This window comes from Aythya marila (assembly GCF_965140915.1).
Source record: "Aythya marila genome assembly, chromosome: 1".
NCBI lineage: Eukaryota > Metazoa > Chordata > Aves > Anseriformes > Anatidae > Aythya > Aythya marila.
The window spans coordinates 86,752,118-86,768,697 of record NC_139042.1 but is presented as its reverse complement, the minus strand read 5'-3'; the positions used below and the strand labels follow the sequence as shown (position 1 = coordinate 86,768,697).

The 16,580-nt window shown below is 32.4% G+C and overlaps 1 protein-coding gene across 10 annotated transcripts in view; it reads left to right on the top strand.

Annotated features, from left to right (window-relative positions):
• The window catches only part of DMD (dystrophin), a 1,245,415-nt gene that overhangs the window by 572,889 nt on the left and 655,946 nt on the right, over positions 1-16,580 (top strand). For 9 of the 10 annotated variants that reach the window (XM_082770266.1, XM_082770264.1, XM_082770258.1 and 6 more), the window contains 5 exons: positions 1,789-1,959; positions 7,457-7,579; positions 9,123-9,260; positions 11,156-11,308; positions 12,246-12,428. In XM_082770266.1, coding sequence (XP_082626392.1) covers positions 1,789-1,959; positions 7,457-7,579; positions 9,123-9,260; positions 11,156-11,308; positions 12,246-12,428 — 768 coding nt within the window. The remainder of the gene's footprint in view (positions 1-1,788; positions 1,960-7,456; positions 7,580-9,122; positions 9,261-11,155; positions 11,309-12,245; positions 12,429-16,580) is intronic. The other variant, XM_082770259.1, reaches the window with a different exon arrangement.

The window sequence follows — 16,580 nt, the reverse complement described above, 5'->3', positions numbered from 1 at the left end:
AAAAAAATAAAAATGTGATTTTCTGAAAAGCATTAATTTTATTCTAAAAAGAATTATTTCAGAACTAGCATAGTTTGAAAGGTATCACAAATTGATTAACATTCTTTTCTCTGTGATAAAGCTGTCCTCTGGCAGCATGTAGATTTTTAATAAACTTGCACCACATATCAAAAGGTAAATCCCTGCAGAAATAAAACTGGATATGTTATTATGTCTTGGGGACTTCATGGTGCGTAGAACAGCATCTTATTAAATCTATGTTTGCTGAAAGATACTTCTTCTGCAGAGCTGGTTAAACACAAGCCCTTTTTTCTGTGTATTCATTTTTAGTTTGTTTTTTTTTTTTTTTTTTTCCTGTGATTCTTTTCTGGTATATATGGTATCTGCATTTGATATCTCTGCCATATGACTGTTATAATCCTCTAAATGCTGCTTGCATTGATGCCCATCCAACAACACAAACAATAATATCATATGGTGAACAAGCTGTGTAACAATGGGTTAGTCTATTGATCAGGAGATTTTATTTGGTTTGTTGCATCATTTGAACAACTGACGAAAAATTGACTTGTAAGGTAATTGTGACTGTTAAAGTATCTTATTTAAAACAACTTATTTGTTAAACAACTTCAAGTTGTTATCTATATGGATTTTTTTTGCTTCCAAAATCAGTGTGAAATTTTACCTTCTCTTGAACTCCGTGGTCATCACATGTTATCTGAGAAACAGTTTGAAAATCAAAATCAGAATTGTATTGCTGACACTAACATAATGATACCATTTACTAAAGAAAATCTTTACAAATTCCAAGGCAGTCATAGTTTCCAACTAGCACTTATGCAGAGCATAAATCAATGGCTCATTGATCTCAGAAGGATTACAGAACAGATGTTAGTAGCAGGTTGAACAATTTTGCCACCTCAAGGTACAAAGCACAATTATTTTTGCCATCAATGCAGGTATATACTTGTATGGCACAAAGGCATTTCACAGTGAAACTCTCAGTGAAACTATCTACTGTAGTATGATATGGCTGCCCATACTGATCAACTGTTAAAATTATTATTGCAGAAGAAGTATTGTTTTCCTTTTTTTTTTTTTTTTTTAATTTGTGATAGATTTATAGAAAAAAAAAAAAAAAAAGAAAAAAAAATACTGGTGTGTATCCTGTCATTTTTCCCTACCTCCAGTATGAGCATGAACAGCAATGAGAACAACAACCGTTACATTGAGTTCTATAATGTGTGAGTTACGAACATAGAATCACAAAATGGTTTCAGTTGGAAGGGACCTTAAAGATCACCAGTTTCCAAACCCCCCTTGCCCCCACCTCCCACCAGACCAGGTTGTCCAAAGCCCCATCCAACCTGACCTGGAAGACTTTCATGGAGGGGGCATCCACAGCTTCTCTGCACAACCTGTTCCAGTGTCTTTACACAATTAGCAGCTCTTCTTACCTTTAGGGACATAAAATAATTGAGTGTACCCTCATATGCTGAGGATTGTATTATGGCAGATAAGAACCTGTCTAGAAATAATGTTCACCATTATTTTCCATTAGAAGATCTTCAAACAGATATATAGATACATTCCTGCTATAAATTTGAAGGGATGTATGTGAGAATGTTATCTAATGTATTTATACTGTATTTGCACGCTTATGCATAATTATCTGAATTTGCTTTGTGGTTTTGCTCCCTATTCCTTTGCACACTCTCTCTCTCTCTCTTTCTCTCTCTTTGCATTTATTACTAACTTCAAGCCCTGTCTCTTGCTCACGGACTGTAGCGCTTAAAGGCTGAGCTGAATGATATGCATCCAAAGGTGGACTCTGTGCGTGACCAGGCAGTAGACTTGATGACAAACCGTGGAGATCACTGCAGGAAAGTAATAGAGCCTAAACTATCAGAGCTCAACCAGCGATTTGCGGCTCTATCACAAAGAATTAAGAGTGGAAAGGTAGGAAGACTTGCTTCAATATGGAGATGCATACAAAATGGTATCTGTATAAGGTGTGCAGCTAAGACTACTTACGGGGCTTCAGTTTCTCCAAAAGCTAGGCTTTTAAAGGAAAAAATGAAAAACCTAGGAATGGAAATTTTTTTTTTAAATGTCAAAGGTGTCTTGTTTGTTTGTTCATTTGCTTGTTTGTGTTTGTTTGTTTGTTTTGTATTGAGGGACTTTTTCCATTATTACACAATCAGAACTGTTCACTGATTTTATATTAACATGTAATAATGGTTACCTCACTAACTTACAAAAATGAGTGTCATCTAGGAATTAATAAGATTCTTAATCTTTTCAAAGTTATACGAGTAGCCTGTTTTATGTACATTCATTTTGGGCAGCTAATTTTCATTAAATGCACAATTGAATATTTTTTTTATGTGAGGCTGTGACTCACCAAGATTTTACATATATATATATGTGTGTGTGTGTGTGTGTATATGTGTGTGTGTGTGTGTGTGTGTGTGGATGTATGCATATGCAAGCATCAACTATACTTCAGCCGGTTGGTCACCTCTACAATTGGTTTGAGTACTTTACTGAACCTGAATTGAGTAAGGATTAGGGCATTTTTAGCCAAATTGTTATTCTGATATGGAACGAGGGAGGACATAAACTACCTTCTTTCTCCATTGTTTATGTTACCTTTATTGCGGAGAGCTATTTGGCAGATTAAAGCAGGCAGGTTGATACATAGGATAGTGGGAGTGCATGGATCCTCATCTTAAGTATTTGCTTGGCTAGTGTAATAGCACTGGAAATCAATGCACCAAAAGATCAGTGGCAGAGCAGGAAATAAGCCTTAAAAAAGCATAAACAAGGAGACAGTTTTCATCTGCTACTTTGGGCTTGCATAGGGCTCAATGGCCTGTGTAACCAGCACATTCTTTGTGCATATTTGAGTTGATTTAGGTTTCCTTTGTGGAACAGAAAAGAGTATTTTCTATTAAAAAGCTTAATGAAAGAAATTATTAAGTAATGTTAATTATGTCAATGTTTGCTTGAAAACTTTAAAGTCAAGGGTACAGTTTGGGTTTTCTTTTCTTCAAAATGTTACCGAGTTGTACACTAGCAAACTGTAAAACTGAATAGTGGCATCATTACATTAACAAGTCATATTAATCTTAAATGCAAGGATTGCACAAAGGAGGATGTGCGAATACATCAGACCACTTTTTATGATCTCTCAGTTTGAGAAGTAGCATGTGCCTTACTTTGATATTAGATACTGTTTTCTTAAAAAATATTCATTCTTGAAAATCAAGTTTTGTCTCATAACACATACAGAAAAATAAACAGCTGGATTGTTTATATCTGAGGTACTTTTGGCTGAGGTGAAAAGATTCTTTGTTTCATAATACGAGCAAGTTCTAACAACTGTCTGACAGTATTTTTTCATTTTTGCTAGCTAACTGGATTATTTGTAAACATTTTGCACTTCAGGGTAGCAAGTAGCTTCTTTGATTGAGAACAGAGTTACTGTCAGTGCTTGTTTTGACCAATCCAGTGTTTCTTTTATTAGATTTTATTGAATGGCAATAAGCAACCCATCTTTTTCAAAAGGCACATTACCTTTTCTTCACTGTTTTAACATAGATTCTAAGGTTCGTAGATTCTAGTCTATGTGGATTCTACCCTCCATATAGACTATTGTGGGGGGTGGGCACTGGCCAGCACCTGAGCACCCACACAGCAGCTTGCTCAGTCCTCACTTCCTCAGCAGGACACGATAAGAATAGGAAAACCGAAAGAAAGGAAGAAGTAAAACTTACAGGTTGAGACAATTTAATAGATTAAGAGAAGAGGGAAAAGAACATGTGACACAAAGGTGATCACTCGCCTCCCCCACACAGACTGACACAGCTAGTCTCTGATCAATGGCTGCCTTGGAAGTTGTACCCCACTTCTTCTTCGTCTCCCTTGTGATTTATTTATTTATTTATCTATCTATCTATCTATTTATTTATTTATTTATTCTGAGCAGGACATTATATGATATGGAATACCCCTTTGTTCAAATCGTCAGCTGTCCCCCCTCCCAGCTTCTTTTCCAATCCTCAGCCTCCTTATCTGAGAGTGGGAACAGAAAAATGCTGTGCAAGCACTGTTTAGCAATAGCCAAAACATGAGTGTGTTAATAAAAAGTGGTCTAGCAGCAAGTACAAAACACAGCATTATATGGGCTGCTATGATGGAAGTTAACTCCTTCCCAGACAGACACAGTACAAGTGCATTTGAAAATGTACTATATATAATTGCTTCTGTAATATTAACTTGTTTATGTAGTACAAATGTTCGCTGAATTCTGCATGGGGAAAGTAATATTCTTTTGTATTAGTAAAGCAATGTTAATTGCTTGACTAACCGACAACTACTTTTAGTTGTCATCTTTACTTTGAATATCTGAAATCACTGTTAATGTTACTACATAGAAACTCCTAGATTTTTATAACTTTTTCTTTGTCCACTTTGGGAGAAAACTATGTCTGGAAGTACGTGAATCATTAACACTTCAATAAAGTGACCTTTTTTAAGGTAAAAACTGTCACAGATTACCTGGGCCTTACACATCTCTTTCTCCTGTTATCTGCAGAGAACTTTCCTTCAAGAAGCCTTGTCATTTTGGTTCAGGAATTAGTGAAGTTCCCCAAACTTTAAAGGATTCCCAGACTGTGTTGTGGTACCTTTTTCCCATGAGGCCTTGGAAGATGATAATTTATTTTATTTTTTCCCCTGTCAGCCATCAGTAGTATTTCAGCAGTTCCAGTGTCCTTTTCATTTGCCTAGTACAGAAGTAAAAACTGTAGACAGAGGAGGACGTCTTGGCACAAACTCTGTTGTGAAACATTTCTATTGTGAACATCTGCTATGTGCAGTATGCATCCTTCTAGCTTTTGCCATGCTCTTCCATATTTCTGTAAGCATCTAGGGATGGTATGTCCTTTGATAAGGTGATGTGAAACTATTATTTGTTTTAGGGAATGGTGGGACTGCCTGTAGATGATTTATCATTGATTTACTGTTTGCATGGTACACTCTAGCCTCACTAAAAGACAGGGAAAAAGATGCATGTACAGGAAAAGTGTCTTTAGAACATAGCCTACAAATGTCTTCAATGTGTCAACCTTCTCACTCAGAAGTTAAGATTGTGTAGGCAAAATGAGTTGGAATGGCAGCATCTCCCTAAGCTTTATACTCCATCTACTTAGTAAAATGAAAGTAGTCACTACAGCATATCATTTTAACTGTAGATTAGAATGCAGGGGACATTCTCTAGGGCCTTGGAGAATGGACAGCTAGGGTATGAATGACAAATATTATTTATAGTATTAGGTATTGCAAAAGATAGAGATGCACAGGCTTGTTTGTATTCTTGGCTATGTTACTGTCTTGCAGTATGCATTCCTAGAAAGGACAAAATTGCTGGTTTGTCCGCTAGTGATGGTCTCGTGGCTTGGTTTGTCCACCTGTAGGGTCCTACTTCCCTTTATGGGATGAAAAATTAGTAGTGGTGATATTGCACTTCTGTTTGTGTGCTTGTTTGTTTTACATGTATTATTTATTTATTTTTGGTTTATTCATACTTAGGTAGAATTATTCACTCTGCAATGAAATTGAAAAAAATCAAGAGGATAGTAAGCTCATAATCTATTTTCAGTCAATTCTCATCTTTTTGCAAATTATGTTTTCAAATACTAACAAGTATCAGTATAATAGTGAAGTAAATAAGAAATGGCATGTAAAGTCAATAAACTGTAGTGCATAATTGTTGTATCCTGAATTAATAAAATGAAGAGAGAAGTAGATCATTGCGTACCGAGATTTAACATTTTTAAGTTGTTGTTGTTGTTGTTGTTTTTGTTTGTTTTTGAATTTAATTCAATTACTGGAATTTCAATTATCCTTTTTCCTCCCATTAACACTTTTTGTTGTTTTGTTTTTAGCATCTGCCAGAGATCTGTAATTTTATTAGTTTTATTAGTTGATTTCTCTCTTATTGAGATTTAAGTACTTTTGAAGACATCCTTCAGAGCATTTGAGAAGAAATTACTGTGTAGTTTGCTATTATTTCTACCTCAGTTGAAGTGTTTGCTGAGTGTAGTTCTGTGCTTCTTGATGAAAATTTGTGAGCACAGTATGATTATATTTATGACAAATATCATACATTATTATATTTCCATTAATGTGCAGAAGTGTCCAAAATCTTTGTCATTAAAATGATCAATAAGATTCAATTAAGGTATTTTTACTCCAAGACTTCTACCTTATCTGTAAAACAACTGAAAATATTTTACAGATCATCTGACTCTAGATGATGTCTTGTTTCTCTTGTTTTACTGAATAATTTTGATTGTTATCGTCTTGATTACGAACTTATGCTCTGTAATAAATGCCAATAGTGGGAATAGTAATAGAAAAGTGATTAAAAGTAGACAGTTGTACATCTGAGATCGTAGAGCATAGATCATAAAGCATTACTTGCCTTTTAAACCTAAATTTTGTGCCAGAATCTTCAAGTAATTCTCTCTTGTTCCTGCATTTAAATTGTTCAAAGAAGGAAGATTTTTTCTGTTGATCCTTTGCGATGCACCTAATAAATATGTTGCATATTATAATATGCAACAACCTATCCACAGGCACTGTGGATACTACTCAGGTAGCAGGTAGATAAAGGATAGTGCATAAGTGGATCATTTTTAGAGTTTAAAACTGAATGCTAAAGTAAACCACCCTAATTTATATTGTGATTCATTTTGGAGGAATTGTGTCTATTTTATTTGGTTGAAATTTTTTTCTACCTCAATTTTTGTTGAGGCTTTTTTGAAACAAGTGCTTTTAGTGCAGGTTTTGTTTTCTGGTTTGTTTGTCTAGGATGTCACAGAGCATAATCTTTGCATAATCTTATGCAAAGATTAGCTGTCTTTTGTTTTGAGATGGATGCTGTATAATTAACCTGGCATTTTTGCTATTCTTTTTGACAGAACCATGATTTTAAAACACTGAAACAAATTATCATGAAATTGTTCTCAATTGGTAGTAGTAAGTGGTTATTCATCTGAATGGATTGCTTGTTGCTGTATAATTTCTGACAAATCACATTTAGCCAAGTAGAGTCAACATTTAATTTTTTAGACAAATTGTCATGTTACACTGCTTATCTGAACCTATTCTTACACACAGATGTGAGAATATCAAATTTAAAAAAAATATATTCACTCACCACAGAATTCTTGTATTTTCCTACATGAAAAATCTAGACTATCATTGAACACTGATCTTTATTTATGTGGGTAGTTTGAGTTGTATGGTATAGATGATTTTCCATAAGATAAAAAAATGACTGTTGCTGTAGTTATACGGGGTAAAACAGATGTCTCTTCTGGTTTATGTTTCTAACAAAGCTATTAAATATGAAATTTAAGTAGTCTCTGTATTTTTCCCATTTTAGCCCTTCATTCCTTTGAAGGAATTGGAACAATTTGACTTCGATATACAAAAATTGCTTGAACCACTGGAGGTTGAAATTCAGCAGGGGGTGAATCTGAAAGAGGAGGACTTCAATAAAGATATGGTAATTTGGTTGAAATGGAAGTCTGAGTGAAGTAGGCAGGGAGATGAAAAAGACATGGGTGAAAATGAGAAACTTCCATATTTGTATTAAGATTTTGTGATATGACTTGGACAAAATTTTATTGTGTTAATATTATAAATTCAAAGTTTCCAAGTTAGTTTATTAGTTAAAAGTTTTATTGGTAAGATTACAGTAAATTTTATAAGAAAAACATTTTCCAAATGTTTTTGTAAACACTAAGCACAGCAGAAATATTACCTGCAATGTCCTATACAGGACAGTATTACAGATCAGGGAATGAATACCAAAATCTCTGTAGCAGTATACAGACAATCAAACTCAGCATGTTGTATCTAATTGGGCAACATAGTAAGTTCAATGAAGACAAAGGCTAGGTAATGACCGCTGAGAGAAATGGAACGTGGGCAGATTAGTTCTTAGCAGATCTGATCATACCATCTATTGTGAATAATATTTGTGGATGTTGCAAGTTTTATTACTTACGATTGCTATTTGTGAGTAGTAACACCATGTGTGAATATTCAAAAAAAGAAAAAAATCACACAAAAAAAGATGAGAAAATGCTGCTGTGCTTTGATACTGTTGCCACTGTTGTGTGTTCTCTCCAGAGTGATTTTCAGAGGAATGACATTTCTTGCATGGTCATTGACAGAAATACATCTTTAGGATAAGATGAATCCTCAGCAAGAACAAATGTGAATTTATTTACAAGCAATATAAAAAATTGGTATTACTTTTCTGTTAAGGGAATTTTTCAAATGTAGCTATCTCATATCAATGCTGAAAGGAAATCTTTATATAAAAAGATTTGTATATATTATATATAAATACATATTTATATTTTTTAAATATTTCATATATATATTACTTTATATATTATTTTTTTCAAGGAAAAACATAAGCAGTTTGAGGTAGTATTCACTGCAATGATAAATACTAAGTGAATGTTCCACCAAATACTAAGGGTAATGTTCCACTGCTTCAGCATATTTTGTTCTGTTTCTTTACATGGAATGTTTAGCATATTTCAAGAGATAACTGTCTCCAAATCTGTGGTATAGACTTAGTTCCTGTGTAAAAAGTGCATAGTGCATATTCAATAACAGAATAGGTGTTCTGAATTGTGATAATGCTATTGTATGAAATGCTTAGGAATCACATGGTCCCCTAGCATACTGGTAATTTCAGTGACTACTGTCAATTATGTAGAATATTTTACATCTATCTATTCTTTCTGCTTTAAAGTAAAAAATACTTAACCTTTTTGCTGTGAATGTTTTCATCACGTTATCCTGGATGCTCTGTAAGATCTAATGTCAAACGTGTAGGTGTTCAAATGCTGTTTACTTGTACCTCTCAAGTTAAAAGTTATTGGGTCTTCAGTGTAGAACCACAAGTAGCTCTTAGATGTTTACTTTATCAGAGGAAGTGTGTGTTTATATGTCCAGATCTCCTAGTACTTAAGTAATAGAGTAAATGCCCATTTTACCCGTTTTTTGTTGTTGTTGTTGTTTTAAATCAGAGTGAAGATGATGAGAGCACAGTGAAAGAATTGCTGCAAAGGGGTGACACACTTCAAAAAAGAATCACAGATGAGAGAAAACGGGAGGAAATAAAGATAAAACAACAGCTGTTGCAGACTAAACATAATGCTCTCAAGGTATGAGAGCCACAATTATAAACATATGCAACTAAAACAGTTTTTTGCTTCATTTCAGGGTAATGCTCTGTTAAGTTAAATGGATCCTCATTACTATTTAGAGATAAGTCATTTGAAATTATTCATCTATAAACATATATTTGCCTCTACAATTCTCTTGATGCCTTGGAAAGACATTTTAAATATCTAGTTTAACAAGTGCTGTTTTGTCTTTAGTGTTACAACCAGGAATTGCCAATTGGACTGCAGAGATAATACTTTGATAATACTTTTTTTTTTTTTTTTTAACATTATGCATGTTTAGGTTTCTCCAACAGCAGTGAAGACCTTAGCTACAAAAAGACCTCACGAACTTAGATTTTCAGTTTTAGAACATACTTGTTGCAACGAATAAGTTGTTTTAATAGGTGTTTTAATTCTTTAGGGAAAAAAAAAATAAAAATTACCTTGTCCTCTTTCTGGTGGAAAAGTACCTCCAGCCTCTTTAAAATAGTGAGTGATAGGGTAGATGGTAATATCAATAGACCTAGCAGCTAAGAGGCTGAAAAAAATAATGTATCTAAATTCTGTGTTATTTCAAAGCTGGAAGGAGGTATAACCATATGATACTGTACCTAGAAACATCTATAATGAATCCTATTTGGACAAGCTGAGAGATGTAATTGGGAGTGTCATCCTCCCAGGGAAAAATAAAAGTGAGGAAAGGAAGAATTTTGTAGATGGAAGGTCACCTTCCTCCACTTACCTGGAGGCAAAGCTTCTGGCTACTGGAACAGAATTTTTCATCTTTCTGGCAGGAATAATTTTTCTTTCTCTTGAAAATTTTCATGCAGTTCTTTCTGTTTCCAGGAGCATGGTCTGGTTATGCTTACTATCACTTATTTTCAAGCAGCATATTTTTTTTCCTTTGGATTTCATTTCATGGTTTTGCATATCTCTGTGAATTTCATAAAAGAATAGCAGGAATATATATATATAGTTATTTATTTATTTATCCACATTTAGAAGAAATCTATTAAGTTTGTCTTGGACAACATAATTTCTTCTAAGGAGAAACAAGAAAACTTTTTAGAGATAGTCTGTTGACCAGATCCCTACTGTCTGTTTTTATGGAATAGAGCGATTGACTTTCATTTGGGTGGCTCATTTAAGGCATTCAGCTTTGTCAAATAAAATTCAAGAATGGTTGTAGCAAATTATTCCAAGTACTTTTTATCTAAAATATGTAAGTAATTTTTTCAAGTTACTTCTTAAGAAGAAGTTATAGCAGTGAAAATATTTTCTGAATTCTTCATGAGAGAAGCTAAACTGTTAATGCAAATTCAAATAGAATATATTTAATAATGCAAGAAAACAACATTTTTGAATATCCTGTTACAACAAGTTTTAACACTTTTATAAAGCTGAGTCATAAACACTTTTGGTGTGTAAATGATCTTTACTGTAGAAAAAGGAAACCTGTTATTACATACATTTCTGCATTTAAATGATTTTCTTTTGAATAGCTACAGAATTTGCATGCAGGCTAGAATTTCACAGGAGACCACAAAACAAGAAATCCCACTTATAGCTAGATAACAGGTGGGCTGTGTTTCCATCTTTCCAGTAAGTATTTTGAGAAGTGTATTATATATAAGAATATTGATATTTAAGTCTTAACTTCTCTAAACATTGGTGACTGTCTCTGGCTTATTCAGCTACATTTAACAGATAAAAATAATGTTAAACTGATGAAAATACTCTGTGTTCAAGTACTTACATACTTGATTTAAATATCAACATCTAATTAAAAAATAGTGGCCTAATTTTCAATTTTTCCTTCAGTATGCACACATGCCAATTCATATTTTATAAGCCTTTAATTGATATTCTAATAATGTCTGCACTGTGAACAGGACTTGAGGTCTCAAAGAAGAAAAAAGGCTTTAGAGATATCTCATCAGTGGTATCAATACAAGAGACAGGCTGATGACCTAATGACATGGCTGGATGACATTGAGAAAAAGTTAGCCAGTCTACCAGACCACAAAGATGAGCAGAAGCTAAAGGTAATGTTTTGAGATGACAATGGTAGATCTTTTTGAGTGATAATTTCTTAATTTAAAAGATGGAAATGAAACAAATATTCTAATAGATGTAGAGAATTATCAGTTCAGTACTTTATTTCTGATTTATATAAAGCAAACAATAACAGTTTGTATTCAAATTAACATTTCTTTGTTCTGCTATATCTTGTATTTGTTTGTTGTATGGATTGTTACATAAATTATTTGAAACACAGTAAATATTTTTTTTTGTCAATATGGAGTGTGCAATGTATTATGAAGCATTTTTTTTAGTAAAAATTGTAATTGATTTTATGTATCTTTGTTCCAGATGAACAAATGACTTACCGATATATGGATGACCTCTTTCTCATGTTAGCACATTCATTTTCATCAGAACATATTCACATGTCACTGTCAAACTCTATAGATTTATTTACATGCTGTCAAAGGTTTTCCTAGTTTATTTTGCATCGTGTTTCTTTGCTTCATTCTCTGTTGAGTTTCCCACAGAGTAAAATAGGAGTTAAGTGATAAGTTAAGGGTTCAAATAACATATTTGTAAACTGTCCAAACACTGTTTGTCCTGAATATGCTGAGCCTTACTGATAAAAAAATAAAATTAAAAAAAATAAAAATAAAAAAAAATCTCCAATTGCCCATCACAATGTAGCAAGAATCAGGAAGTGGAAACTGTTGGCCTTTGCTAACTAGTTTTCAGTGTGTTGTAGTTGTTAGTTTATCTACAGCCCGTCTCCAAGGGGGTTCCTCAATCTCAGTTATTTTTGCTTTGTTTAACTGTAAGATAACAAATAGCTGTACATTTTAATTGCAACAATAAAATTGAAGTGGAATTTCTGACAGAATTTTTTTGCTAATTTTAAGTTGATTGATCTAGTTAGCTAACTGTCCTGGGCCCTGTATTGATTTTGCTCACTAGGAGATTGATGGAGAATTGGAGAAGAAGAAGGAAGATCTGAATGCGGTGCACAGGCAGGCTGAACGCTTGTCTAAGGATGGGGCTGCAAAAGCAGTGGAGCCAACCCTGATACAGCTCAGCAAGCGCTGGCGAGATTTTGAGAGCAAATTTGCTCAGTTTCGAAGACTCAACTATGCAGAAATTGTGAGTTGTTACTGGCAAACCCATATGTTTGCAACTGCTACTACTAACAGAATCCTACTAACATTGAGAGCTTCAGGGTCAGTGCCAACTCTTCAGATACTAATAAGAAAAACAGTGTTGTTTGCAACTGGGGGAATCTTTATATTCTAATACAGTAGTTCTCTGTTTTGGTCTTAAAATTGCCCTTAAGTTACATTAGCCAGTTACAGAAAACTCAGCAATGAAAAGCTCGTGTTTATTTCTGTTGCCTCATTATTTTTCCATAACATTTTCCAGTTTAAAAAAGTCAGTTTGCCATGCATGTATTTTGTTCAGTAAATGTGCAAATCAGAAATAATGTTATTTTCAAACTACCCATCCCATGCCAATTTTAATTGTTTTTTAATTTATCCATGATACATATTATACCTAGAGATATAGAAGAGATTAGAAAATTTCTTCTTGCAATATGCATACATGGCCTCTTCTTCAAATGCTTGAAGAAGTGTTTTCAAATCCTTGAAAAGGAATGTTTTGCAAGAAACTTTTAAATAGTTTTAGATTGAACGGGATGAAAACATCATTTTCTGAGCCAACTTAATGTCTTCTGATTTTCAAGGGTTTAATTATATATAAAATACAATTATTCTTACTAGTTTATTTATGCTTCAGTAACTGGATAAATAAAATGTAAATAAGCTGTCACCATTCCAGGCTTATGATCAAAATAGATACTGGGCAAATTATCCATTTGGAAGGTTGCAAAAGATTGGTTTGGCACTCATATGGCAGGTTTTGCTTGCCATTCCTACTACTGTGCTTATAGTCGTTTGACCTTTTGATTTTATAGGACTTAACAGAAGTTTTATAACTGTTTGATATCAAGTAAGTTGTTGCATTATGTGCTCTTCTGAGGTCTTAAAAAAGCTAGTGGAAAAGAGGTGTTTTAACAAAATATAATTTTAATTATTCTTAAATAAATAAAATTTATCTCTTGACTACAGAGAGTCCGTATTAAGAGGACAATGAATATCTAAAACCAAAAAGTGTTATTTCTATTTTATATGTGGTGAGTTATGTTTTAAAAAAGAAAAAGACTTCCAAAAATCAGCAATAATGTACACACCCTTTTTGTCAATACAGCCCTCTGATGTACTGAGTCTATATATATAGTCTGTACTAACCCTTATTTATTTTTAATTTTTCTACTATTAAGTTATGTAATTTATATATAAAAACAGTAATTGGGATAGCTATGCAGTTAATGGAAACAATTGGAGAAACGTTAACTTTGGTTTGTATATTATTAAATCTTGTTCCATCTGATTACTCTTTTCAGTTTACTATGGTTTATATTAAAGTTGATGGATGTAATCCATTGCAAATCATTTTATTGGCATGGAGCTAGAGCAGGCTTCACTTTGTTTTGTAAATAAGTTTTTTTTTTAATAATGAATATATTTGTGTTGTGTTTTTTTTTTTTTTTTGATAGGAAAGAAATAAGAATGTACAGTTTATACAAATATGTTTTTATATCACCTAATATATATATCACCTATATCACCTACCATGACAGTAAACAAGTATATCCATTAAAAATGTCACCAGCAGGATATATTAGCATATGTACTTTTAAATTGGTCACTGGAATACAGTCATTGACATTAGTGATGTAACCATTACATGTATTTTTATTGTTAAAATATATTATTTATATGATACATTTATATCTCATAATCATTAAATGTTTAAGTATTCTTTATATTTCATGCAAGAAGACTACTTGTTAATATTTATCTGTGGAATGAGGACATTATTCAAAGAAATTTACATGGGTACAGGTGTACAGTAATATAATTACTGTATACTTTTCATTTCTCATTAAAAATACCCATCTCTATTGACCATGTTGGTCTAACATATGACATATGGTAGAAGTTTCACAGAAGCTACTGAAACTGGTGAGAGGCAGTTTATTTTCATGGCTCAAGTCACAATGATGAGAAGTGCAAGACTTGTTACAGTTTTAATTTTGGCTTTGCTGAATCATTGAAACAAAGTGAATTTCTTGACTTTTTTTTTTCTTTCTTTTTTCAAAGAAAATACCTACCTCACAGGGATGTTGTGAGGATTAGTTAACTGTTTGTTCAAGATCTGAAAATACAAAAGAAAAACAAAAACTGTTCACTTGAATACATTCATATGCCAGCAAAAATAATCTTTGCAGAGATTTTATTTTTTAACCACCAACTGAATAAAACCATATAATAAAAATATATAAATGAATTTATTTTAAAAGAGGAAAAAAATAACATTTCTGCATTTTCCATTTGTAATTAATGATGTATACAATAATACTTATTTAATAATTGAAAGTTGTTGTTATAAAGCAGTGAGGTACTGTATATCTTTCAATTTCTTGTGATTCATTGAATAAACTTAGCAAGATGCTGCCTTTAAATATGTGGCTTGATGACAGAATTGCTCATTTCTTGTTTGTTGGAGCTAACATAATTCTGATATCAAAATGTGAAATTAGAATAATCATGTTCCCCCTGACTTTACTTTTCACCCATTTTTGTTGGGAAGTTCTGTTAAAAGGATATGTAACAATATACATGTAAGAATTGATTCTCGCTATCATGGTAAATTCTCATAAAATTTTGCTTCTTTCACAGATATGTAGTAGTCAATATACAGCAACAATCTGACAAATATATACATGTGTATGATGTATGATATAGAAGATTTATATGATATATATATCTGTATATACATAAAAAGGAATGTTCTGTGACCAATTTATTTGGTATGATGTAGTTGAGAACAAACTTAAAAGATAAAGCAAAACTATATTCCGCTACACAAAAAGCTTAACTTTTTTCCTTTTTTACCTCAAACACCAAATGTTCTTTTTAATGCCAATTTGAGATATAATTTAATTTGGTATAAGTTAATTTGGTCACATGAAAAATTTCAGTGTAGTATGTAATTCTTTAGTTAAAATAAGGTTTTATTGTAATAACAGATTAAACTTGATAAATAAGCAAAGCTGCTCCAAATTCCATTGAATGGGACAAAGTTACTGGTGTTCATGTTGTTTTAAGAGTTTTTTTCTCCCACATGGTGTTTTTATATGTATATGGAAAAATAAATTGTGGGCAGAAAATTCAGTTTTTAGTGTGTGGCAAATTTCAGATTCCTTTGTTAAGAAAAGCTTAGAGTCGTCTCTGCTAAAAATTAAAATGATGATTAAACCACCAAATCCCAGTGAAATTCATGTAAGCTGAAGATGCTTTTCAAAAACCAAGCCATTAATGTTTAATGCTAGAGCAGTATGCACTTTTGAATAATAAAATTGCATATCTGTTTTACAAAAATGAGAGTAATAATATTAGGGAGGTACAGGGATATTTATTTCTAGACAATCTTTGCTGAATCTATAATCACTAAGATTTCACAGTCACAGTCTTTTAGAAAAGATACCAGTCCCCATTGAGACAGTCTAAACCTAAATCTTCCTAAATTATTTATTTATTTATTTTTACAATAGTTTGTCATTATTCCAGGTTGATAAAATGATATATTTTCAGAGAAAAAGCTAGATTCACGTAGTTTAATTCAAATCTGGATCAAAATCATTTATTGGTATATGAATTACTCATAAGTGATTACATTTGTTTTACTTAATGCTGGTGTTATAGATGTTTTTTTCAGTGCTTTCATTTCAGCAGTCTATGAGCATGCTTATGTTTAATCAGTTTAGACTTGTTTTTATTGCAATGACTGAGATTACTCTGCATGAATACTGAAGGCCTTTATCTTTAAAAAATAAATATTTTGTGAGATGAACATAGGTGCAGAACCTACAATATAAATTCTTATTTTATATGTCCTATTACCATATTTTATCAAGTTATCCAAAATTCTTTCTGCTTTCATGTACTTTTATTTTTTCTGTCTTGGGTGAACTATGTATGCTGTTAGTAGTAAGGCAGATATTTTTAGGACAGGAAGAATATTATTTTTGCAACCTAGTAACAACTGTCAAAATTATATACATATAATATGCCAGTGAAAAAATAGGCTTACATCATTTTAGTAATTTCATTGGTGACAAAAATATATATATATATATTCCGATATATATATATATCGGAATTTATGTTAATT